Source organism: Hemicordylus capensis, chromosome 3 (assembly GCF_027244095.1).
Source record: "Hemicordylus capensis ecotype Gifberg chromosome 3, rHemCap1.1.pri, whole genome shotgun sequence".
Lineage (NCBI taxonomy): Eukaryota > Metazoa > Chordata > Lepidosauria > Squamata > Cordylidae > Hemicordylus > Hemicordylus capensis.
This window is the reverse complement of record NC_069659.1, coordinates 231574847-231602034: the sequence shown is the minus strand read 5'-3', so window position 1 is coordinate 231602034 and position 27188 is coordinate 231574847. Positions and strand designations below refer to the sequence as shown.

The following is a 27188-nucleotide window of genomic DNA, read 5'->3' as shown; positions in this document are numbered from 1 at the left end:
AGAACAATCTCAGTACCTGGCCCAAGTGAAACACCTTAACCATCTTCATGTCCTGCCTAAAAGTGTAAACATGGTACCTATGGTCCCACATGCTGTCCTTGTGGTAGCAAGCATGAATTCTCCCCTTTGCTAAGCAGAGTCCACCCTGGTTTGCATTTGAATGGGAGACTACATGTGAGCACTGTAAGATTATTATTATTATTATTATTATTATTATTATTAATTCGATTTCTATACCGCCCTTCCAAAAATGGCTCAGGGCAGTTTACAAAGAGAAATAAAACAAATAAGATGGCTCCCTGTCCCCAAAGGGCTCACATTCTAAAATATTCCTGGGGGCACTCTGGGAAGAGCACCTGCTTGCTTGCTTGCTTGCTTGCTTGCTTGCTTGCTTGCTTGCTTGCATGCAGAAGGTACCAAGTTCCCTCCATGGCATCTTCAGGTAGGACTAAGAGACATTCCTGCCTACAACCTTGGAGAAGCCACTACCAGTCTGTGTAGACAATACTGAGCTAGATGGAATATGAATACGATTAATATTTATATGTCACTTTTCATCTAAAGTTCCCAAAGCAGTTTACATAGATATAAATAAACAAACAAAATGGCTCTGTCTCGCAAAGGGCTCACAATCACAAGACACCAGCAGCAGCCACTGGAGGGATTCTGTGCTTGGGGTGGATAGGGCCAGTTGCTCTCCCCGTGCTAAATGAAGAGAACCACCACTTTTAAAAGGTGCCTCTTTACTCAGTTTATTTATTTATTTAACGTATTTGTATACTGCCCCAAACGCCAGTCTCTGGGCGGTTTACAACAAAACAATACAGATCTATCTATCTATCTATCTATCTACAGTATCTACCTATAAAAGTCTTAGGTGGTGTGTGGCAAGCCCCACCCACGGAGTGCTTGATCATGGGGGGGGGGCGTTGCTACCAAGGCCAGCAGGCTTCTCCGTAGTCTTCAGAGAAAGGGAGAAGGCAGGGCTGGGCAAGAAGACAGGAAGAGACTGGCCGGCAGCAAGGAACGTAAAAAAACCCACACACACACCAAGTCACACTCGAGAGTGAGAGCGGCACAGGTGATAAGTAGTGGTAAGCATCTGTACTGACTTTCCCACAGACTGGCACTGCCTCAACCTGGGACACCAGGGAGAGGCTTCGATCCAGAAGCACCTCCAGACTGCGTACCTGTTCCTTCTGGGAGACTGTGACCTCATCCAGAACAGGTAGATCAAAATCATCGAGTACAAATCAAGTTCCGACCATGAGCAATGAGTACTTCCATCTTATCTGGATTCAGTTTCAGTTTGTTATCCCTCATCCAGCTCATCACAAGCTCCAGGCAGGCATTTAGGGAGATTATGTCTTCTCCTGATGATGCTGACATGGAGAAAAAGATTTGGGTGTCATCAGCATACTGATAACAATGTTAAACAACATCGGAGACAATATAGAGTCCAGTTAGCAGATGGACCAATGGTCTGACTCGGTATAAGGCAGCTTTCTATGTTCCTGTGTAACTATGATACCATGCCATCAGCGATTTACTGGAATGTCCTCTTCCATGCTTTTAGTTCTGCAAAGGTATTTATAATCTCTTGAATATCCAGCTTCCTTACACATTCATTATCAGTGGACAGCAGACCTAGGTTAATGAGTCTGTCTTGCAACACAGTACCTTCTTAGATAGCTTTAAAAAAAAAGTTTCAGTTTGGGAAAAGATCTCTCTGTGGAAGCCACTGTCACCGGTATGGTCAGGAAAAGAGGTATGCTTCGCAGACATCAGGAAAACTGCAGAAACTATTATAATAGCAAATCATCAGCAGTTCAGCTACTTCTTTTATAGTTGCCATCTTTTCCATTTCTGCTCTCACGGCATTTTTAAATGATACTAACAGCTGTGGAAGAAAGCAGAAGAAGTTAGTCTTTTCTGAGCAGAACTTCTCCAGCTGCATACAGGTCATCATCACTTGTTGTTAGTGTTGATGGCTGAAGCACCTTACAAGTAAAAACCACCTCGTGTGCAGGCCCTCAAAGCACTGCTTCATCTGAGACAGCACTATATGTGTCCTAAAGAATACATTGACATTAAATCTGTCTTCTGCAGACATTAGTCCTTGCCATGACCTTCCCTTTCCTTGTTTTCAGTCACTTCACCTTCGGCCCTTGCAAGGATCAAATTGGTCCCAAAGACAGGGGCATAACTATCATAGGGCAAGGGGAGACAGTTGTCTGGGGGCCCACTGCCTTGGGGGGCCTCACAGAGGCAAGTCACATGACTGACTCCCCCAGCTGTGCACCCGCCCGGGCTTCCTTCAGTTGTATTCATCCTCTGAAATTGATGTGAGCGTTAAGACCTGGAGCTACCAGAACAGCATGTCTTTCTCTAGTACCATTAAATGACTTGCATCATCCACAATTTACAAAACCTTTTACAATTTACAAAAATTTAGGATGAAAATTTTACTATGCCTTTTGTTACCACTATTCAGCCTCATTGAAGATTTCTTTACTTCATGAGCTGAGCTTCAGTGAGGGGGGGCATTTTAAAATCTTGTCTCTGGGCCCACTCCAACCTTGCTACGCTCCTGCCCAAAGAGCTGCTCTGATGGCGACATCTTCCCACCCAGCTGGTTCCCAAATAATCTGCCTCACCTCCTCTCATGACAGGCCATCCCTGCCTGTCTTCACTTTACATTCCAGTTACTACCCTAGCAACTAGAACTGTTGCATGTCTTGTCCTGTGGGGAATGTCATCACCCCCTAGTATCACAGGCATCTATCAGATGGTTTAGGGTCACCATGTTATTGTTGGAACATGCAGTGTTCATATTGCATGGTGCTCTGCCCTTCAGTTATATGAGGAATCATCTAGGGCAGGGATTCCCAACCTGTGCTACTCCAGATGTTGCTGGACTACAACTCCCATCATGCCCAATCATAATAAATTGTTGCTGGGGGTGATGAGAGTTATAGGTCAGCAACATCTGGAGTACCAAAGGCTGGGGACAGCTGATCTAGAATAAAATGGGCTTCAAACATTACCAAAAAATTATTCCACTGTAATATACAGATGTTCCAGTTTTATTGCCTGCATTGTGAAACTGACTCTTTTTACAAATCTGTGGTAAAAGTGTTAAGAACAATACAGTGGCTGACATCCTGACTGATGCTGTGAGTGTGCTACTAACAACAGTCCCCATGCAGTGCTATTCAGGGGTGTAGCTATCATTAGGCAGATGGGTTCAAAGAACCTGTGCCCTGACCAGCTCCTGAGGGGCCCACCCCAGCTCCACTCCTCCCTATGTTCTTCATTATCTCCCTCACTCCAACGGGCCACTGGGGAGAGGGGTGAACACAGGTTCCCTCTCCCCTAGCTCTGCCCCTGGTGCTAGTCTCTGTGCTTCTGAAGCATGGGTACTCTTGCACAAGAGGGCAACTATTTTTGGCTCTCTCCTTGAGCTTCTGCAACAGCAGACACACTGTAATGGGGATGTGTTTCGGCTGTAACTGAGTGCTCCCAGAGCATGGGGAGAGTGTCAAAATAGTTGCACAATTGTGTAACAGTGCCCGGACTTCGGAAGCATAGAGACTAGTGTGGGGGTTAGTGCTACATGTGTGCTGTTGTTAGCAGAACACATGCAGCATCATTCAGGATGTTAGCCAGTGAATTCAAAGTATCCTCCTCAATTATTGTACTTTTCTTAAGCCAGCAAGAAAAAATTGAATTATTCTGCAATAATATTTAAATAAGCATGGAGAAAATATATGGTTGATCTCAACCAAGGCAGGAGAGAGAGAAATGCATGCTTCCAAGTGCTAGACAGAAACGCTATTTTCTTGAGGGAGAATAGCCCATTGACATTGCCAACAACTGCTGAATTTGTTCTTGCCCACTTGCCAACATGCAAGTGAATGAATGGACAAATTGAGGATGAATGACTCACATTGCACAAGCTGTGAAATGTGTCAGTGTCTGATATTAAGATGTTCCAGTGGTTCGTCATGTTCGCTTGCTTTCTGCAACAAGCATCTCATGAATTCCAGTGGTTTGATATTTAAAAGAACTTGTTTACTAATGCCATTATGTTGCTTTTTCTTACATATAGCTGGTAAATACTATCTTAAAATTATAAGATCACCAGCTAAATTATGCTGTATTGTTTATAAATTTGTTCTGGAGCAATGGATTTGCCTGGAATTCTGCTGTTCTTCCTACATATGACCTTTTAGCATGCTTGCTTCTGAGAACCAAAGAAAGCCATTCTGCTAGCCAAAGAGGAGCACATCCCCATATAAGGATTTAACAGTAAAATGTAACAATCTATTTCATTAATACTCTTTTGTATAAATATTTATTCATCTTCTAGAGCATCAAGAACTCAAGTTGTGGAACTAACACAGAAAGAATGTAATTGCACATATTCAACTTGTCAGACAAAATCACTCTTAGAAATATATGGATGGATTCCAAAACCCCTTTGAAATGGAACAGATTAAAGAGTTGTCATCTCAGAACCAATTAATGCAAACAAGCCCTTCATAGATACACAAGTTTAGGAATCTATAATTCCTGGAATATTAGTGAGGAATGTCATAATTTAAACATTCCTTTAATTTTTTTTCATACATACTCAAACCTCTCTGTGTAGTTGTTTATGAAAAATTCATCAGTGGGGGGGCGGGCGGCAAAATTGTACGTAACCCTTAATTGTATGTAACCATTGTACGTAGCCAAAAGGAGTGCTTCATTAGACCCAACTCTATGAATGCAATGCTGTGTTTTTCTTTTCCATAACCATGGTTTCAAGCACATCTTACATGAAGCTGGGAAAACTCAAATAGTCCAATAATAAAAGGGGGTGGCCCATATACTGTGCAGGGAATCACCAGTGGTTGAGCACTGCCTGCTCTGCTACACGTGTGTAAAGGCCTGCCTTCACTGTCATGCAATAGGGCAGTTCTGCTCCAATTGTGAAAGTTGCACAGGTGCAGTTGTGTGATGTGACACCCATTGGAAATGTGTGTTTGTGCCACTTTAAGTCAGACCAGAACTGCCCTGTTCTGCAACAGTGCAAGCAGAGTTTTGCATGCACACACAATTAACTTAGGCAGTGCTCAGCCACTCACGTTTCCCTGTAGCTGTGCGGTATGTGGGCCACCTTCCCCACCCCCAGCTTAGTTGTCACCTCAGGGTAATAGTAAATAATATCACAAATACTTGCACATTTGACAGACAGGAAATGTTGCATTGAGATAGAGATCACTTCTATAGTATGTAAATTATAATTCTCTATAAGTAGTGCCTACTGAAATGTTTCATTTTCAGTGACTATAACAGAAAGCCCTGTGATAATGACTCAAGGGTAGAACTTGAATCAAATGTATAGGAATGCACTGATATGAATTAACATATGGGGAAAGGGCATGGTAGAACGTTGACTTAAGGTTGGGCACTGTTTGTTTTTAAATCTATATCTTGCGGCACAGCTTAGAATGAGTTCTTTTTCTTCCTACAATGTGTGGTGCACACTCAAATTGCTTTAGATTCAAAATCACTTTGGATTTCAAGAGCCCATAACTGAACACATAATTATTGAAATAATTATTATACACTGTAAACTCGGGCTGTTTTATCCTTGGAAGATCATCCGATGTTTTTAAGAAGAGGTCATGTTGCTGCACTTGCAGAAAGTTCAGCACTTAGATTTGAATTGTCAAGCTAACTGTAGGGAACTCAAGTGTAGTTTCAGGACAGTGGTCTCTGGGCAATAGAATAATCCAAGAAGTTCCAGTTAAGAGATCAAGCTAAAGTGAGAAAAAAGTACACCGTAAAGAGAATGATCCAATGGATTATACCGTTTACCAATCAGAGAATCATTCCTTTTAAATATATTTTTCACTTTAAATTGAACTCTTAACTGGAATTTCTTGGATTTGTTTGTTTTTTTAAAGTGATCTTCTCCCATATATGAGAAAGTTTTTCTGCTCACTTGTGGGAATGGTATTTCTTCCCACTAGTCACTCCTTGTGCTCCGTGGGGTGTCACTCCTGGGGGCCTCATGACCCTGGACTCCAGAAGATGTGAGCAGTTGCAAATAAATAGGGATTAAAATGTACAAGAAGAACACAGCAACTGGGATCCCAACTATTGTAGGGATGTGCACTGTAGGATTTGCGAGCTTTTCCCCCCTTTTTTCTTCCAAACCCCTCCCACAGAACCTTTCTGGGTAATTCACAGAGCATTTAGTATACAGCTTTTTAATTTTTAAAGAATATAGCTATTTATCTACTACATCATTCTACTGTCTTGCTTCATTTCTTGAATGCTGTTTCCTTAATCCCTCTTTGTAATATTGATGGCATTCCACAGGCCAAGTTCTAAATTCCTTGTTTATTGAAAGTGAGATATGGATGTACCAAGAATAAGTCTTGGTCCTAATAGGGTAAAATTTACATCTCTGTTCACTTCAAACCTGAAAGCAACTGAGTCATGAAGATTGCTACAAAAGTCAGAAAAACCCGAAACACTAGCCAGCTTCATGAAATTTGATTGGATGCATGGTTAGCTTTTGTATATACTAGTGTTTCTCTCCACCTCCTTTCAAAATCTCGTTAAGTTACTGTAAAAAAACCTTTCCTGTTTGGCTGCTTATTAAATTTTGCAGTTACAATGGAAGAGAGAACTAGTCCATCAACTCCATGTTCCGGTATACTGTATATCAAGATTCTTTTTATAAAACATGAGCACTGCAATAATTTCATATTTTGATTTTGAAGAAGATTTTCCCCATCAAAGATCTGGTGTTTGGGCTTATTAACACCAACAAATATTTTCTTCATGATTTATACAAATGAATTTGTTATAGATATAAGTATAGAAGAGCAATAACCACTTCTCCCTGGAATTATATAACATATTTGAAAATCAGAGCTTGACATATTGAATATCACTATTTTTAATATATCCAACCATGAGTTCATAGCTCTAATGCTATGACTGATAAGAAAAACATCCATCTGAAGCAGTTTTTCAAAACTGAGCTGAAGAAAGATATGAAGACAACTTCCCTCTCAAACATAAATGTTTCAATGAATGACACCGACGGTGACCACCTGACAGCAGTGACTGCATTTTCTCAGCCTGGCTGGCAAATAGCTCTTTGGGCTATCACCTATTTATCCATAGTCATTGCATCAATTGTGGGCAATGGCACTGTCATTTGGATTATTCTGTCTCACCAGCGGATGAGAACGGTTACCAACTATTTCATAGTTAACTTGGCTCTTTCTGACCTGCTCATGGCTACTTTGAACACAGTTTTCAATTTTATTTATGCCAGCCACAATGTCTGGTATTTTGGTGAGGGATTCTGCCGGTTTCATAACTTCGTTCCTATCACAGCAATGTTTGTGAGCATTTATTCTATGACTGCTGTTGCTGCTGAGAGGTAAGAGATGCAATGATGAAGAGTTTTGCATTTCAGCCAAATTGTGTTTGTTTTAAAAGTGATTACTAGTGGTGGGACTGAGTGGATATTAACCAAAATAAACAAGTATCTAAATCCTCAGCTGTTCACAGAGGAAAGTTATTAATTCTTGCAAATAGTTTGGGGTAAACATTTGCTTTTAGGATACTTAAATTGCTTAATCCTATCCTAACATTTTTGGTATTATAAGCTGTCCTATATTTAGAGTTGTATATACTCTGTGATAGTAAAGTATACTACTACCTGTGGTAGTAGTTTTTTTAAAAAAATCAAAATTCTGTGTCAATTCAATTACTATACTATATATACACTCTGTTTATTTTGTATATTTTATCCCAATTCTGCTAGTTTGAAGAAGGGCAAAAAGCTTCCCAGGGCACTGAAGAACCACTCAACTACTGCAAATACTACTCAACCCCACTATTCTCCCTTCTCCTATTTCACCAGACACTTCCATGTATTTTCAAGTCTGTTGTTGTAGCCACAGTCTTTCTTTGAGACAGAGAGTGAGCGAAAGTGCTGCACACTAGATTCCAAGGATGCTGAATTTCCAGGCCAATAACAAATCATGCGCTTGTATGAGAAGTATACAACTCTTATCTCTCTCTTAGGGGTCAGCTACAGGAGTGATCAATCACTGTTCTTGAGTCCTCAGTCAAATCAGGATTCTAAAACAATTCTGCCTGTCCCCATTGCAATTACCAGTGCACAAGTGTAAGGGAAATGTAGAAAAACTGAGATAACAGATCTTGCTGGCAGGCCATGGGGGGGAGGGGTTTGGGACAATAGCCCACTAGCCCTCAAACCCATTTCAGGACCTCCAGAAATGAGCCAACCAGGGTTGTCTCAACTCAAAAATGGCTGACCAGGGTTGTCGCATCACTTTCAAACAGATACAGATTCAACAACAATTTTCTTGATTACAGGCAATATTCTAAAACCAAAACAGTTCCAGCCAAACATATTTCTTACAGTTTCATCCTGTGAATTTTCAAATATCTGCATTCCAGGGTGCTTTAAGAGGTTATGGGAGCATTATCCTACTTGCAGCTTCATTGAGAAGGCAAACATTTACTATGCTTGTTTAATATTATGTGTGTTTCTGGTTCTTGTTCAGCTGTGACTTAAGTTGCTTGTTTCGAGTTCAAGCCCATTTATTTTAAACTAAACTTCTAGAGTTAATGACCTATATGTAAACAACATAATACAATTTAGTAACTGATTCAACACACCAGGAGCAAGTATTTCCTGGTCTTGTGGGGAAATGTACATTCTTATGAGTAATGTAACTGGTCAACTCAAGTTATTCTTGGACATTCCCCCTCCCCAAATATTTTCCACAGTGTCAAGTCATTAAAATTTCTGGGATTGTTTTCAGTAGTCCCCAAAAGATGGATGCCAATTCCTGGAGACTCCTGGCTGATCCTGAAGAGTTGACAACTCTAATTTGTAGGGAAAGATGTGGTAGGTGTGGCAGGGTGGTAACTAGAACATTTCTGGCTTACATACAGCCATGCAAAAGCAGGCCATGTGTACGGGTTCTGGGAGTCTGCAAACGACATTGCTGCTGCTAGAAAATGCGGAGAACCTCCATGGCTCCTGAGGATTGTGTCATCACTGTAGGGTGCTTCTCCCATCATTCCCAATGGAAGAAACATCCTCTAGTGCACATGCAATCCTTAGGAACCACAGTGGATTTCCGCATTTACTAGCAGTGTTGACAGGGTTTATAGTCTAACGAAGTGTGAGAGGAGAGCTGGTCTTGTGGAAGCTAGTATGACTTGTCCTCCTAGTTAAGTAGGATCCACTTTGGTTGCATTTAAATAGGAGACCACATGTGAGCACTGTAAGATGTTCCTCTCAGGGGATGGGGCCACTCTGGGAAGAGAAGGTTTCAAGTTCCCTCTCTGGCTTCTCCAAGATAGGGCTGAGAGAGATTCCTGCCTGCAACCTTGGAGAAGCTGCTGCCAGTTTGTGTAGACAGTACTGAGCTAGATAGACCAATGGTCTGACTCAGCATTATTAATTTGGTTTCTATACCGCCCTTCCAAAAATGGCTCAAGGTGATTTACATAGAGAAATAATAAATAAATAAGATGGATCCCTGTCCCCAAAGGGCTCACAATATAAAAGAAACATGAGATAGACAGACACCAGCAACAGTCACTGGAGGCAGGGGCGTAACTATGATAGGGCAAGGGGAGACAGTTGTCTGGGGGCCCATTGCCTTGGGGGGGCCCATTGCCTTGGGGGGCCCATTGCCTTGGGGGGCCCCCCAGAGGCAAGTCACATGACTGACTCCCTCAGCTGCACACCTGCCCAGGCTTCCTTCAGTTGTATTCATCCTCCGAAATTGATGTGAGTGTTAAGACCTGGAGCTACCAGAACAGCAGGTCTTTCTCTAGTACCACGAAATGACTTGCATCGTCCACAATTTACAAAACAGCCTCATTTAAGATTTCTTTCCTTCATTCATGATCTGAGTTTCAGTGAGTGGGGGGCCTTTTTAAAATCTCGTCTCTGGGCCCACTCCAACCTTGCTACACCCCTGACTGGAGGTACTGAGCTGGGGGTGAATAGGGCCAGTTAAGGTTAGCTTCCTATGTCCCTAAGTGTGAGCATTAGGAGAGACTAAAAGGACATGCCAGGAGCCCTCGCACAGCTCCCCCAGACAGTCCCTCTCCACACATGCTGTTGCACACCAGTGATGTGCTTCTGATCTTCCAGAGCACTTTCTGAGCGTAAGTCGTGCTCAGAAGTATTAGGGCTCTGGCACAACAGCACACACACGGGAACTGAGGAGTTGTGTGAGGGCTCCTAACATCCCCACAGTCCCCACCTAACACACATGCTTCAGTAGTCAGAATAACAGCCACTGTGCTGGGAGATAAATAGGTACAATTGATATTGCCTGCTAAATACCAGCCCAAAATGAGTGGATACACACACACACACACACCCCAACAATATGCTTCCTACCTTACCAGTCTTACAACAAATGTTTTATTAGTGGTATGGGAGAACCACCGTAAACCTATCAGAGGGCTGCTCAACTTTGGCCCTCCTGCAGATGTTGGCCTACAACTCCCATAATCCCTGACTATTGGCCACTGTGGCTAGGAATTATGGGAGTTGTAGTCCAAAAACAGTTGTGGGGGCCAAAGTTGAGCAGGCCTAACCTATAGCATCCCTCCCAGTTACTGTTGCTGATGTGCCCCTTGCATTTCTTTTTAGGATTTTGAGGCCTTTTGGCAGGACTACAGTATGAGATGCTGAGGCCCTAAGCTTTGTCAAGCTTAAGAGTGCCCACAACATTACCAAAAAACATTATTATTTGAACAAAAAGGACAATGGAAATAGAAATAATAAAGCTTTGTTTTTACATATATACTTGGCAAAGATCAAAACTGATTTTAGGATCACAGAATCAAACTGATCATGGACCAAATGTCTAATCTAGGACATCTGATCAAAAGCCATGTCCCAATCTAATGAAATTAAATATTCTATTTCTGCACAGATTTATAAACTCACTATGACAATTGTGTAGCCACATAATATTTTTATCATATATTTTTATAATATATATCAGAATGATAATGTCTTGTTTTAGAGACTTTTTCCCCTTTCTCCTTTATTTTCAACCAGTTAAGGTAAAACTTGAAATTTAATCTTTTATTATTATTATTCGGAGCCCCACCCTTAAAAAGGGGCTCTAAGACGTAGCTATATAACTTGTGCCTAAATCTGACACTGCCTTTTGAAACAGGGAAACATGTTATTTGCTATGTTAAACTGCTTTGTGAACTACTTTGTTGAAAAGTGGTATATAAATATTACTATTTTTATTATTCCCCCGCCATTTGTTTCCAATTAAATGTTTGCTAATTAATTAATTAATTGCAGGATTTTATTCCATGGTGAGGGTGGGAGTCTATTACAGTCTTATGCACATTTACCTGGAAGTTAAGTCCCATTGAGCACACTAGGACATATATCAAAGTAAACACACATACAGTAGGAACAAGCTGAACAGCATTTGTCTGGGAGTAAGTCCCAGTGCAACCAGTAAATGTGTAACACAGTAGCTGTGACATCCAGATTAAGTTACTCAACAGTACTTCTCAAGAAGTAGTCTAAAAGACTACTTATTTTCGATAGGACTACTCAATGATTTAGTCTGGATGTCAGCCAATGGCTGACATGCCACACAGCAGAACATCAGCATTAGGGAGCTGCTGCACATGTGGCAAACAGCCCCTACAGTAAAGCGCAACAGGGCATTTGTGCAACTACTTAAAAGGGCATCCATGCAGTTGCACAGTACTACTTCCATTTGAAACAAGTAGCACTGCTGTTTTAAGTTGTTGTGCAACTACTTTGTGCACAACTATGTGAAGAACAGATCCTGTGGATCTCTAACGCTAGTATTGCACTGTACCAAGTGTTGGCCACAATAGCCAGTGTCATTATCTTCTAACTAAGTAAACATGCATAGGGATCAGACTATATGGTTTTAACAGAACCTATTTTTAAAATATTATAAATAAAATAAAATAAAATAAAATAAAATAAAGCCTTTCAAATAAAGCTTCAAATTCTTCTGGACTGAAAGGCAGGAGAGAAATAAATAATCTTCTTGATTATTTTTGGAAAGTTCCATTCTTCTCTCTAGGTGCCTTTAATCTCCAGCAGGCATTACAAATATATTTGACCTTTATCTTAAGCATTTTTTGTTTCTATTTTGATTTGAACCTTTGATCATATGCACATCATGTAAAGGCTGTGACTCATAACTTACAATACAGGAAATATCTGAATATTCACCTATTGTTAATGGAAGGATAATGCTAATTAGGTTCCTTTTTCCCTTGACACAGGAATACAATTTAGCAAGGTCCTGCCAATTTCTTCAGTTAAAACGTCCTTCAGTTAGAAGGACAAAACCAAATTCCCCACTGGGAAAATACCCAAAATATTACTTTTCCGGTCATCAGAAGTTTATTTCATAACAATACAAATGGATGCACTAATACTGTGTTAACTCCTATGTTTGAATTAATTTTGAATTAAGAAATAACCAAAATTTAACAAGCACTGAATTTCCCTATTATTCATTGTTAAATTTGTATCCTGGCTTTTCCTAACAAATTTATCTCAAGTTTTATGTATACATTTCACTCACACACACACTCCTCACTGACTTTCTCATAGAGATGTCACAAGTTTCTTCCACCACAGCAGACTGAAAGCTGAAAATTTGGTGCATGTGTGGTCCAAGAGCTCAACTGGTAGAGAAGTCCCCAGATGGGACATTTTTGCACCTAACATTTGGAACATGCCATGCAAATTCTTTCTCATGCTATAACCAACACAGAGCAAGCCAAGCCACACATGCATCAAATTGCAGGGGTGTAGGCTGAGCCAGGCTGGGGTAGGGATAGTTTACAGTGATAGTCTCAAACATACCTATGGTTGCAAAATGTGATCTATATTTATTATATTACTGATTGGTATTATAGGCAGGCATCATTGATATTGCAAAAAGTAAAGCTGTTTTTGAGAAAGAACAATGACTTTGTTAGTAATGGATCTTCCTGACTTGAAATCAAGGACTCTGGGGAATGGATAGGTCGTATATAACCTTGTGCTTGCCAACGATCTATTTTTGAAAACAGCCTTTGCCTTCAGTTTGTTTTGTTTTCTCTGAATTTACTTTTTGGAGTTTCTTGGAATAGAACTTACAAAACTAATGATCCCCCTCCACCATTACAAAGAAAATTTGAACTTCAGTTTTTATATAACTAGCCGACCTCGCACAGAACAAATCCTGGGCACGCATGTCCCAAGAGAATATATCGAAGCCCACTCACCGCTCTGGCGCCAGGCCAGGGCTAGTCCATCCTGCTGCCTCTCACCTCCCAGCCCAGGCTGCAGTCAAGACAGCCCCTCCTCACAATGGCTGGCGCCCAGCCAATCAGGTGCCTCCACCGGCCAAATGGAGCTCAGCCAATCAGGTGCCTCCCTCGCCTGCATGCATTGCCTTGCCACATCCCCACTCTGGCTGGCTAAGATAATTAATTATAAAGATGTTTGTGCTGTAATCCTATTGAGCCACAGCTGACCTCAGATTCGGACACTATTGCCTGGAAACAGCCCATTTTGATTTTACTGTAGGGTCAGACTAGACATTGTACAATAAACATTACTATCACTCAACTATTGATTGATTGATTTGATTGAGAAACTGGTACAAGAGAGAGGCTGTGAGATTGGATGGTGCAACAGCAGGAAGAGGCGGGGCTGCCTCACTCTTTTCACTCCTGCCATTTGTCCACTGAAACTCACCTTTTCGAAAGCTTTTTCTCCCCACAGAGGAAAGGGTCTGGTCTGGAGCACCTATATTTTCCCTTGCAGATGGGAAAGCAGTTTGGGCAGGGGTCAACTTTGAGCAGAAGAATGTCAGGAAGGGAAAGGGTTAAAGAGCCTCTCCTTCCACTATTCCACTCACGATCACAGACTCCAAGGTTGTTTTTCAGTTTTTTTAAAAGGAGGAATGTCTGGAGACTATTCACATATCTTGTATAACTACAGGTTTGTATCTCAATAAGCCAGAAATGCTGCATATTGTGACTCAGGAACATAGGAAGCTGCCTCAGACCACATCAGACCATCAGTCTATCTAATTCAGAGTGTCTTCACTGACTGGCAACAGCTCTCCAGGGTTTCAGGCAGGAGTCTTTCCCAGCCCTATCTGGAGATGCTGCCAGGGATTGAACCTGGGACCTTCTGCATGCAAAGCAGGTGCTCTAGTACTGAGTTATGGTCTCATCCCTATTTTCAGTACATCTTAATATTCCTTTTGGCTAATGCTTTCTGTGGAAAAGCAGCTGCTAACCTCTGATTTTATGATCCTGTGACACTGAAATGACCGGTTAATGAATAATTGCCAGCCAAACTTTTCTAGTCCATACTGAGGCCCCCATCACACACACTCACCACATGATTGCAATCCCATGCTGCAAAGGAGTGCTTGTGACTAACATCATCACAAAGCTGAGGCCAATCACAGGGGTCCTTCCTATGTAATCAGCACCCCGTGAGGAAGGAAATTATCATTCTGGTGGGAGAGGTTGGCCATGCCCACATGGTTGCATTATTTATACACACAAATGCAGCACGGGCTCATATCACAGAAGCAGCTCTTGTGCTGCTGCACACACATCTGAAAGAGATCCCGAGTGATTCAACAGCCCTATGCTTATTCCTATATGGGCAAGCAGGCACAGATGAGAATTACATTCCAAACAACAAATTATTCTAGACCTCTTGGATGAGTAAGATAGCCACCTTTTTCATGTTGGGGTGTCAGCACCTGTTGAATTTCTGTCTTTCATGCCACAAGGCAACTTGCTTTAACCTTGCCCTGATCGATTGTGCTGTCTCTAAGTTTTAAGATCAATTATGCAAGTCTCTAGGTGTTTCTCTAATATAGCATTAAAACTGGAATGGAAACCATAGGAGTGGAAATCTGGATGTGGATTACCATCCTTAACTATTGGCTGAAGGTGGGCTGGCCCCAATGGTGTTTGAAGATAGCTTCCAATCACGGTTGAAGTCAGCTGTTAAAGAAAAGCTTGCTTTTTATGGCTTTTCTCCTGAAGCGCTGCGATCTCTGGGCAAACAAAAAACAAAACAAAAAAGGCTGTAAAGCAAAGAATATTAGATATGGAATGGCAAAAGGAGATATGTAGGGCCCCCAAACAACTTAAAAAATGGAGACCTGCCTTTTAATCAGCACCAAGCCAGCTGATTATAGCCAAGCCCTAATAAAGTGGAGCATTTGTGCTGGCTGGCTTTGACGTATTGCCCTCAGCAGTTTTATATGGGAGATATGGTGGGATGTCTTATTCTGAACTCTACTGCCCATGTGATAAGCCATAGAGGATGTGGATCATATTTTATTATACTGTAATTTTTATAGGGAACCACATGAGTCATTAATTTTACCCCTTATTAAGGACATACCAGGCAGAAGAGGTGAAGTATATATTTTATTTCTCTTGTCAAACCATCAAACCAATGTTACTTACAATGTGGTTAAGTTCTGATTAATAGCAATGAATATACAACAGCATCTAATGACTAATGTAATGGAATAATTTACTATGTCACTATATATTTGTAAAGCTATATTGTTCCTGTATCGTCATATGGATGTGACAGTGGACCAGGTCTCACAATCAGTGAGACCCGGTTTCTCCTGATGAGCGGGAAGAGCGGGCTAAGCCCACTCTCCATGCTCACGAGCGTGCAGAGAGCCCTGGGCAGCCGGATCGGCCGCCCACATAATGGCCGGCTCCGAACCGGAGCCGGCGGGGGGTGGGGGCCGTGCGGCCCCCGCAAGCCCCAGTATGCCCTGCACGACTGGGGAGACCTCTGAGCTGGGAGGCTGATTTTAAGCCTCCTGGCCCGGGGTCTACTCATGAGTAAGCACGGTGCAAAGGTGCGCCGTGGCTACTCACGATCATAAAAAGCAGGTTTGCTGGAGTGCTCGCTCCGCAAACCTGCTTTTTACCAGGGGTTCTCGAGCGGGTTACCCGCTCAAGAACCACCAGGCCCGGCTGCAAGCCCAGTGGTTCTTACAGTCCCCAAAAATCGGGCTAGCCTCTGCTAGCCCGATTTTTGCTAATCGTGAGAAGCACCCCACTGTGTTTTTTCATGCTTCTGTACTGGTCAAAGACTAATAAAGTTTATCTATCTGATCTATCTACTTCTGGATGTCCAGAGGCCATGACCAGAAGTGCTCACATTCAGCTTTGGATTGTGTACCAGGAACAACCAACCTTTCCTGGAAACAGCTGGATGACATCCAGAGCCACCTAATGCAGATGCTACAAACATCCCCATACTGCTGCTGCATGGTTGCTGCAAACCTTGTGTAGTTTTGTGCTCTTGCACAAGAGTGCAAATACTTTTTGAAGCTCACCCATACCCTGCAAGGGCTCTTTTAGAATGGAAATGCATTGCTTGATCATCATGCTGTTTGTAAGCATTTGGAATTTCAGCTGGTTCAGAATGCTGTGGCCACACTGGTTTGGGGAGCCTATTGTAGGGATCATATAACTCTAATTATTTATCATTTACATTTACTCCCAATTTGTTTCTGAACACAATTCAAGTTGCTGGGAATAACCTTTAAAATCCGTAACTGCTTAGGTGCTGGGTACCTGAGGAACCACTTACTTCCATATGAACCTGCACAAACATTAAAATTTTCAGGGCAGGGGGTCCTACCCTGGGTCCCATCTTCATCTAGTGTATAGGGCCTTGTCAATAGTGGTGCATAAATTGTGGCATTCTCAACCCCATTGTGACAGGCTTCCACCAAACCACCATTACTTCATTCTACTGCCAGGTTAAGGTTCATTTGTTTCATCATGCCTTTGGCAATTGCTGATTGTATATATGTGCAACCCTTGTGGACACTGATTTCATTGGTGCAGAAGAGGGCAGCCAAGGTGATCAGGGGCCTGGAGCACCTTCCTTATGAGGCAAGCCTACAGCATCTAGGGCTTATTAGTTTGGAAAAAGAGACTAAACATGATAGAGGTGTATAAAATTATGCATGGAGTAGAGAGTGGACAGATACATTTTTGTCCCTCTCACAACACTAGAACTGTGGGGTCATCCCATGAAACTGAAGGCCAGAAAATTTAGGACCAACAGAAGGAAAGAATTACTCTAGACCCCTTGGATGAGTAAGACAGCCACCTTTTTCATGTTGGGGTGGCAGCACCTGTTGAATTTCTGTCTTTCATGCCACAAGGCAGCTTACTTTAACCTTGCCCTGATAGATTGTGCTGTCTCTAGGTTTTAAGATCAATTATGCAAGTCTCTAGATTTTTTTCTAATATAGTGTTAAGACTGGAATGGAAGTACTTTTTTACACAGCAAATAATTAATCTATGGAATTCTCTGCCATGGAATATAGTGAGGGCCACTATCTTGGATGGCTTTAAAAGGGGCTTAGACAAATTCATGGAGGACAGGTCTATCAACAGCTACTACACTGTGGCTATAGGCCACCTCTAGCCTCAAAGGCAAGATACCTCTAAATACCAGTTGCAGGGGAGCAATAGCAAGAGAGAGGGCATGCCTTCACCTCTTGCCTGTGGGCTTCTCAGAGGCATCTGATGGGTCACTGTGTGAAACGGGATGCTGAACTAGATAGGCCTTGTGCCTAATCCGGCAGGCTGTTATGGTGGCTGCTATTTCTGCTTTATTGTATACTTGCTGCTTCTTGTAATTGTTTTTAATTTTGTTTTCAGTTATTTTTAAAAAAAGATTTGTACCTTATTTTTTTTATTTATAGTAGAAAAGTCGGATAAATATAAAATAAACCCCTCCATCAGGAGGGGGGGAAAGGAGGAACCCCATGGATAAATATACCTTCCTCCAACAAGTTTGCAAAAATGCCCCATAACTACTACTTGTTTTAATTAGAGCTGTCCGTTTCCCCCCAGCATATGACAAGCACGTAAATAGCTAGATCAGGGATCCTCAATGTTGGGCCCCCAGATGTTCTTGGACTTCAACTCCCATAATCCCCAGCCAAAGGCCACTGGGCCTGGGGATTATGGGAGTTGAAGCCCAAGAACATCTGGGGGCCCAACGTTGAGGATCCCTGAGCTAGATGACATCCTGTCTGCAAATACATAAATACTCAGAAGTAAGCCCCAGTGGAATCAATAGACTTTCTAGTAATTAATTCCAAGTTTTGCTGAGGGGCTTTGCTTCCCCACATTAGTGGAAGTGAGAGAAAGGAGGCGGAGGCAGAAAACAAACGCCCAGGAAAGGAAAGGGAGGGAAGGAATGGTTGCTGAACTATACAAGTGCCAGAGTGCTCATAGACTGTCCTTATCAGACACCTGTATGTTCAGAACCAGGAAGTCACTCACTAGAAATTGCCAGGCACTTGCCCTTGGCTTCAGAATTCCCAGAGGGCACACTCAGTTATGCTCTTAGCTAACTTTCCCCTGTTATTAGGGGGGTTTTGAACAATAGTTACTAATTACTAGATTGATGTTTTTCAAACCAGCACAAGGCACCAGTCCAGTATGGAATTGAGTTTTGGGGGAATGCTAAAAAGACATAAAACATTTAAAATGTACATAAAGTTTATTCACATTAGCAGCCTAACCCAGGCTAGGGCAGCCCAGCCTGGGTTGGGTTGCTTGTGTACAGTGTTGGGATTGAGCCCAATCCTGGCGCTACCCTCTTGCCTCACTTTTTACATAAGAACAGCCCTGCTGGATCAGGCCCAAGGCACATTTAGTCAAGCATCCTGTTTTACACAGTGGCCCAGCAGATGCCACCAGAAGCCTACAGGCAGGAGTTGAGGGCATGTCCTCTCTCCTGCTGCTACTCTCCTGCAACTGGTACTCAGAGGCATCCTGCCTTTGAGACTGGAGGTGGCCCACAGCCCTCCGACTAGTAGTCATTGTTGATAGACCTCTCCTCCATGAAGTTATTCAAACCCCTCTTAAAGTTATCCAGGTTGCTGGCTGTCACCACATTTTGTGGCAGAGAATTCCACAAGTTGATTATGCATTGTGTGAAAAAGTACTTCCATTTGTTGGGCCTACATTTCTTGGCAATCAATTTCATGGGATTACCCCTGGTTCTAGTGTTATATGTGAGAGAGAGAAATTTCTCTCTATCCACTTTCTCCACACCATGCATGATTTTATAGATCTCTATCATGTCTCCCTGCAGTCGTCTTTTTTCTAAACGAAATAGCCCCAGGTGTTGTAGCCTTGCCTCATAAGGAAGGTACTCTAGGCCCCTGATCATGTGCAAGGATGCCCTAAACCTCAGCACTGGGGTCATGTGTCGGTCATGCACACAGCCCAAGCATACACTGAGTCAGGCGCCTAGAGCACCCAACTCCCTGGGGAATCCCTCATTGCACCCCACTCATCATGTGGTGCACTGTTGGATTCCTGGAGGCCAGGATTCACTGTCCGGTTCTCCAGTGATGTGCGGTGCCTTGCACAGCACAGATTGTGTGGGTGCATGGTGGCATGCTGAAGACGACCATCATCCGGCGGGGGGGGGGGAGTAAGTCCATCCCTGCCTTCCCGCACCCCACCTGCCCTGTGTACTGTGTACAAACCATTATAATCTGTGGAGGAGAAAGGTTGCCAACACTTTGATACCTCTTTTTTTAAAAACGTAAACTGCTGTCCCAGCCATTTTGCAACAGATTTGCACCAAATTTGGAGGAATGGTGTCTCCTGTCAGCTAGGTGTTGTGTGCAGTAAATTGACCAGAAGATACCAGGACAGACAAGCACAAGTATTATTATACAAATTGTATTAATTCCTTCAACTACAGAGTGTGGAAGCAGAAGGTAATTATTGTATCTTTACCAAAAATGCACTAAAGTTATTCTCTGCTCAGCAGAACTATTTGCTTGGTTATACATTAGTATAAATACTAATCATAAATACTATCCATAACCGTCCTTAGCAGTATCCAGTAATACTAGCAAAAGTAAACACCACCAACAAATTGACCCTAATTATTGTCAAAAATGTAATTGTCTATGTGTTCTATGTGCAGGATGGATGTGCTCCTATCCCAGAGCAAATTTCTAAAACAGAACCTTGCCCTTCTACAAATTTATCCATCAGCAGTCTGATATGACTGTTCAGAACAGGTGTGAGATAAGAAGCAGAACAACATGTCATTTAAACTTGGAAGGCACAAGTGCTGCGGAGTGCTTGCAGGAAAAGGAAAGTGACTCATAAAATTTCCATGGCTCAGTAAACAGATCAGGTCCATAGTGAAAGGCAAGATCATGAATTGCTGTTAGAAAAGCGCAGGAAAATTGTTTAGGTAACATTACCATGTAGTCTGCCCTCCTCTCTCACACAGGAAGCATCTGAAATAAAGCAACATGAAGATTGTATGGGGAATATTTTAAAAGCAGCCAAGGGTTTGACAAAATGTATGGTCTGTTTTCAGTGAATTGTCGCATTTAGGGATGCTTCATACAGTATGGCTGACACAGAGAATCTTTTGGAAAGTACCTTACTTCTCCTGAAGTTTCCCAGGTTTCAAAAGGAGCCTTGGAAATTCAATTTCACATACAAAGCTCACCATACAGCCCATTGGATCCTGACATATACTTGTATATGAATGCATGAGTTACATAATAAGAATGCTTACTAAGCTAAAGCAGAAAGAAGTGACTAGAATGTTTGATTGCAGGGGTTACAATTTCTTAAAGTAAATAATTCCATCTTTTCCCTCCTCTCAGGTATATGGCTATCATTTACCCTTTCAAGCGAAAACTTTCTGCTTGGAACACCAAAGTGATCATAGGAATAATATGGCTGGTGGCTTTTGGTCTTGCCTTTCCACAGTTTTTTTATGCACAAATAGTTATTGATCATGGAACGACCAAGTGTGTTGTTGCCTGGCCGGATGATGTTGACCAGAAACATCTACTCACGTAAGAACTTCCCATCTGTTTAAACCAGAAATATATTTTGGCAACAGACATTCATTCTTTTAGGGAAACAGAGAGCACTAGAATGCTGTATGAGGCAACGTTTAAAAGCTTGCTTGCAGTCTGCTTTCAGAACTGGTGGTTAGAAGAGCCAGAAGTAATGTTAGCCCTGGATATTTTTTGCATTCAGTGGATTAGGCTAAAAAGGGGGGCATTTAACAAATAAATATCCATTCAGTAACAAAATATGCTGCAAATTTAAGGCGCCAGCCATATAGGTTTCAGTGTAGCTGCAGTTTTGTAAGACAAAGGGATTCTATTCTTTTCCCATGGGGATGTAAAATTTTGTGATAAGGGAGCATCCTTAAAAGAAGGAGCATCAAGAAACCTTAGGCCAAGGTTCTCTAATTTTGGCCATGCAGGCCAAAATTCTTCAGGCTTCCCCAAGTATAACTAAGGGTGTCTTCTCACATTACGATATTTTTCCAGTGTATGTAACAGGGAGATAATGAACATGGAAGGAAGCAGCTGGGAAAAGAACACATTCTTAGTCCTTTGCAACGTTTATACTCAGAAAATGCATGAAGAGGAGGCGGCAACAGGCCCTGTTCAGCCTACATATGTTCAGTGTATGTGTTACTGTCTGCACAGATCCTATCTGCATATAAACCTTGTGCTTTGGCAGGATTTCCATTCACACATACAATACCTTTGTGCATCCATTTTGTATTCTTATAGGGTCTGTCTACAGAATATCCTGAATGATTTTTCTTATAGGAACAATTTCATAAATCTTCCTTTGATAACATAATTTGTGGTAGCTGATTATTTATAGTGGGAGGAAACATTAAAACATGTTAAAACATGGTAACTTGAAATGTGTGAAAGTAAAAAGGAGGTAACAAAAATGGTACGAACTCTAAAAGCAAGACTTTGATTCAGTAGCGCTGTTGCTACTAAGAGAGGAAAATGCAAAGGCATTGAGGCCACACAATCATTAGCATTGTTATTTGTGGCAACCGGAAATAGTTTAAATCTCCTGAATTTTTGCAGGCATGCTTATCTCTTCCTGTTCCTGTCTCACTTCTTTAGTCTAGGGACAACCTAGATCTCTTTGGTCTAGGGAGAACCAAGATCTCAAATAATGTAGGAATGTTTACGAAGCTGGAGTTATCAAAGACAAACTGAACATTTATAATCGCTGCATCATCTGCCTCCTAAAATATTTGTCAGCCACTTACAAATAGATATCAGGTGTGTTAAAACCTCAGGCTAGATTTAGACAAATGCTGCATTTTATATTGGCTTTAAGAGCCTGGTAGCACTCATGTTATACCACTGTTTTACTGAAGCAATAGTTTTTCTTGATCCCAATGCCTCTCAGCTGCAGTTTGCATTGCCATATGGTTTAGTGAATGTTTAATTCTGCACCCTGGCCAACATTCTGACTAACAGTGCCAGCACTCCATGAGGAGTATTAGCATATCTGCCCTGCAGACTAGCAGTACTGCACTGATTGCACAGGGAGGGCGATTTTCACCAGTCTCTTCCATCCCCAGAACTTATCCTGAAGTGAGTCCCTGAGGATTCTGCAATCCTCATAGATGCACCTCCAGATCACAGGGAGCACTTCTGGGGATGGAGGAGATCAGTGGAAACTCCACACATGCACATGACCAGGGAAGGGCAAGTATGTGCTCTGCCTTTGTTAGTCAAGATGTCTGCCTCCGTCTGTGAAAGTGCACACACTCAAAAAGCATATACTACACAAATGGTAGCTTGCATGGTAACATTTTCAACCGTTTTTGTCCTGAATGCTTGTGGGCTTATTACAAGGATTTTATAATGTTAATCTCATTATCCTACCACAATAAAGAAGAGTTTGTAGTCCTTGTGAAAAGGACTAGGTTTCCTCTAGACTAAATATACTGAAAGCCAGGAATAGGTTTCCTCTATACTGAAATTGCTCACAAATAACCATTTGAGTGGTTCCCATTAGCAAAACAATGTTTTTGCAGCTCCTATATGGAGCTGCAAGTTTAATGTCCCACATCTTTAATTAAGGTATTCCAAAAAGCAATTCTAGCTCCCACATACCCTGCGATTACATCCCATCTATACTGAAGGAAGTCTTATTATTAAAGGAAAGGAAAATGAAACATTCAAGAGATTCACTTGGAAATGAGTTCTGTGATCAACCATACTTAACTCATCTTTCCCCCCCAGATATCACATTACAGTTATTGTATTGGTTTACCTGCTGCCTCTCATGGTGATGTTTGTCACGTACAGTACGATAGGAATGGCTCTATGGAATAATACTGTTCCTGGAGATCACACCAACAAGGTCTACTACCAGCATCAGACCATGGCTAAAAAAAAGGTTAGTCATTGTTAACTAACAAAACAACACCACAAACTCATTCCAACACGTCTTATGCTGTATACTTTCATGCCCAGAAAGGATCACAAACCAGCTGCACCTGTTCTGTAAACATCTCTCCAATTTCAGGATACCCCCTCTGCTGTCCTAGATGGGCAATGCAGGAATAACCCTTTTCCCTTTTAATCCATGTTGTTGTTACGTTTGTGGTGAGGGAGTCATGGAGGACATTCCTCATCACTAGTTGTCCAAACAATTTATCTGCAACACTGGTTTCCAATCTTGGGGCCCCAGCCACAATGGCCTTTGTAGATAATAGTCCAATATCATCTGGAGACCCAAGATTGTGACTGAACTCTACATACGTTATTGCCAAATAGTACCACATTTATAATCCAATCATACTACATTGACCATCTGTGCAAGTTCTCAATTTGTCACTCTGGCCTCAAGGCTTTCTACATCTATCTGCTTACTGGTCTTTGTGAAGCTGCAAGGGATCAAGCACAGGAAGAGACTCGAGTGGCAAATCCCTGTATGCTCCCAAGGCACAGCAGCTCATCACGATCTTCCCTCATTGAGCCTTATTTTTTCACTGGCATCATCATTTTTCCCCATGGATCAAAACACACACCAAGACCTTTAACAACTATATTAAAAGCTGCCAAAGACTTATGGCTGCATGAGAGACAGAAAGCTGCCTTCATTTGAAAGTTGCAGGTGCAAAGCTGGAGACTCAAATCAACAAAGCAGTAAAATATCCTTTTTCCTTTTCCAGTTTGTCAGGACAATGGTGGCCGTTGTGATAACATTTGCTGTCTGTTGGTTTCCTTATCACCTCTTCTTCCTCTTGGGAAGCATGCAGAAAGACATCTACAAGCAGAAGTACATTCAACAAGTATATTTGGCAGTATTTTTGCTTGCCATGAGCTCAGCAATGTATAGCCCAATTATTTACTGTTGTCTTAATCAAAGGTGAGTAATGCCAGCAATAAGTGGATGCATATTAGATGAGAGAGACAGGCATTTACACCAAATAATTATTTCTGTCTATTCTCTGAACATTTGCTACATGTTAGTGGGTGTTCCTACATTCATTTCAGGAAACAGCAAAGGATCTGGGGTAAGTCAAGACATGGATGGCATAACTTGATAAGAGGGGAAAGTAAGGATGAAGCAACCAGGTGAGATAGAGGAGAGAGAGGAGTCCTGAGAGGAGGAGGGGGGGGGAGAGGGAGGAGAAGACATTGGGCTTGAGACCCAGCCAGTGAGCTCCGTTGAGCAACTTATTTCTGTTCCCTTTTACAGGAGGCTGGATGAACCAGGGAAGCTCAAGTTTCCACAGATGAATTTGCATCTCAGGGCTAGGCATAGTAGAAGAGTGATACCTGATTCAGAGTAGTCATAGTGTAAGAATGTGTGTAACAGCCTCTCTTTCCCCTAAAGAGTTAACCAGAAGTGTACCCTGTCCTGACTGACAGGCTTAGGATCAGCCACTCAGCACACAGTGGGTGGGACTTTGAGGGCCATGCAGCAGGAAGAGAAGCACTTTCTTTGTGCTCAGTTGGAGCCAGGCTAGGCTTGCAACAGGTTGTTGGCCAGGCAAATGGCTGCAACAAGGAGGGCTGCGATCCTGGGAAGTTAGGACTGCAGGGGCCTCTGCAATGGTCTGTTAAAATGTGGCCGTGGTGGCAGTGATTAAGCTACTGAGGACACAGTTTAAGTTTAAAGGAACAGCCTTTGTGGGTGAAAGCAAGAGAGAGAGCACCATTCAGCATTTTTCTTCCCTTCTCATGAGCTTGCTCTAAGACAAAGGCTGGGCTGGGTTAAATCTGCTACAATGTGTGTAGGTTTAAAATTTAATATGGGCTTTGACAGAAAGTCCATCTTAATTATCTGAATCTCCTATGGTTATCAAATGGAGTCACATGTCTCTGAACTTGGCTGTCCTCAAGAACAATGCAGTGGCTTCCAAATTGTTTTACATTCTACCTATTCACATGAGTGGCATTGAGACATTTCCACCTCCAGAACTTACGGTAGTGGCCATGGCACAGTAGTTGCAGGAACAATTGTAGCCAGTGAGCTGAGGGGCAAAGGGACACTCATCTTTAAGAGTGTTGAGAACAACTCTTAACATGCTTCTGAAAAATACCTCTGCTTTGTTTGCAGTTCTGTGTAGGTTGAATTTATTTATACATTTATGGTGTTTCGCCTTAATAAAAGAGGTTAGAAAGAAAACAGATGTATTAGAAAAAATCAAACAATGGATATCCTAAAAGGACTTGAAGAAAAGCTTTCCGTATTATTTTGAGAGAGGAAAAGCGAATAGAAATTTTTGGAAGCAGTGAGGTCCATATTGTGGGGCCTACCACAGCAAAACCCTGTCCACCATAGAATCATGGAATTTTAGAGTTGGAAGGTAATTTGAAGGCCTTCCAGTCCAATCCCCAGATTTAGACACCACAATGATTACTAATGCATGAGTGGGAGATTCAGTCCTCTAACTCTTGAATCTCCATCTGCTTTAGCCATGACTAAAATGTGTTGACAGGTATTTCATTTTCCTGGCCACATGCAAGAAGATGGGGAATTTCTCCTGGTTTGACAAGTAGCTTTCTCTTTACACATAAGAGTGAAAAGGTACTGCTATTATGTAGCTACTACAAACCATTTAAAACTGACTTTATACATAAATAGAATGTGGAAGCTTGTTCTTAGGGACTAATCTCTGTCATCTATTCAGCTCTCACAGAAAGAACTGAACAGTTTTACTAGAATGAAATTGCTGGAACACTCATATAGTATTATCAATTTTAAAAAATCTGTAATGAAATATCCTTGTGGTGCTGTCTAGTTCATTTATTATTTTAACACGCAGAAAAACCTGCCTTGTATAACAAATCACAGAATTTAACAGGTTCTCTGTGCATTTAACACTCCAAAGTATAGTTTCTTTTCTTCTCTGATAAACAACAGCATTCCTTTGGAAACCCCTCAATCTTTTTTTCCATGGGAAACCCATCTTTATCTGTGCATATAACATTGGGTTAATGTTTCCTCTCATTTACAGGTTCCGCTCTGGTTTCAGGATAGCTTTTCAGTGTTGCCCATGCATCAAAGCGACAGAGAGAGACAGACATAATCTTACTCGCCCATCACCTTTACAGAAGATCCAGAGAGATCAAGTATCTAACTTTCCTACAAGTACAACAGGAACACACATAACTAATATTGACAAAATATCAATCACTAATATGTATCTGGAACTTTGATTTTTGAAGTTACTTCTAATAATGTTATAACAGCATTACTTAATAAAGTTACCTTTGTGTTTTATCTAAATTTCTGCAGAAGTTTGTGACAAATTTTCAATTGTTCTTTACAGTGTTCGATGGCAGGACCACTGCAGGCCTGTTTTAAAAACTAGACGTTGAGAAGATGGTATTCTGGTCTCAAGTTAGCTCAGTAGGTTGCAGATAAGCCACTTGACCAATTAACAAAATCACAGGACCAGGGTTCTAGACTGAAATTGGCTGGTCAATAGGCCTAACACACATAGTCAGGATTGTAGGTCAATGCAGAAAAGGGCAGTGGGAAACACTCAGCTAAATAAAAGTGCAAAGTTAAATACCACACAACCCATCTCTTCCTTCCCTCCTGCAGGTGCAGTTACACCTATGAGTGCAGATCAACATGGGGGAGCCCTCTTTCCTCTCCCGTTTCCCATGAAACCCCCACTCAAGTTTACAAAGCATAAGGTACCAGCCATTTCTCGGAATGGAAGGTCTATG

At 41.9% G+C, this 27188-nt stretch overlaps 1 protein-coding gene and 2 long non-coding RNA genes across 3 annotated transcripts; 1 reads left to right on the top strand and 2 right to left on the bottom strand.

Moving 5' to 3' along the window:
- Positions 1–865: 865 nt before the first annotated feature.
- Positions 866–13418, bottom strand: LOC128351711 (uncharacterized). Its single transcript, XR_008319994.1, has 3 exons — positions 13366–13418; positions 1681–1900; positions 866–1382 (listed from the first exon to the last, which is right to left on the bottom strand). It is a non-coding gene; the product is annotated as an uncharacterized LOC128351711 (long non-coding RNA).
- TACR2 (tachykinin receptor 2) lies at positions 7059–26739 on the top strand. The gene is made up of 5 exons (XM_053311469.1): positions 7059–7453; positions 20820–21014; positions 23238–23394; positions 24173–24369; positions 26468–26739. The coding sequence occupies exons 1-5, from the start codon at positions 7059–7061 to the stop codon at positions 26667–26669; spliced, it is 1146 nt and encodes a 381-aa protein (XP_053167444.1). The 3' UTR covers positions 26670–26739.
- LOC128351710 (uncharacterized) lies at positions 19789–23617 on the bottom strand. The gene is made up of 3 exons (XR_008319993.1): positions 23495–23617; positions 23269–23383; positions 19789–20441 (listed from the first exon to the last, which is right to left on the bottom strand). It is a non-coding gene; the product is annotated as an uncharacterized LOC128351710 (long non-coding RNA).
- Positions 26740–27188: the final 449 nt, after the last annotated feature.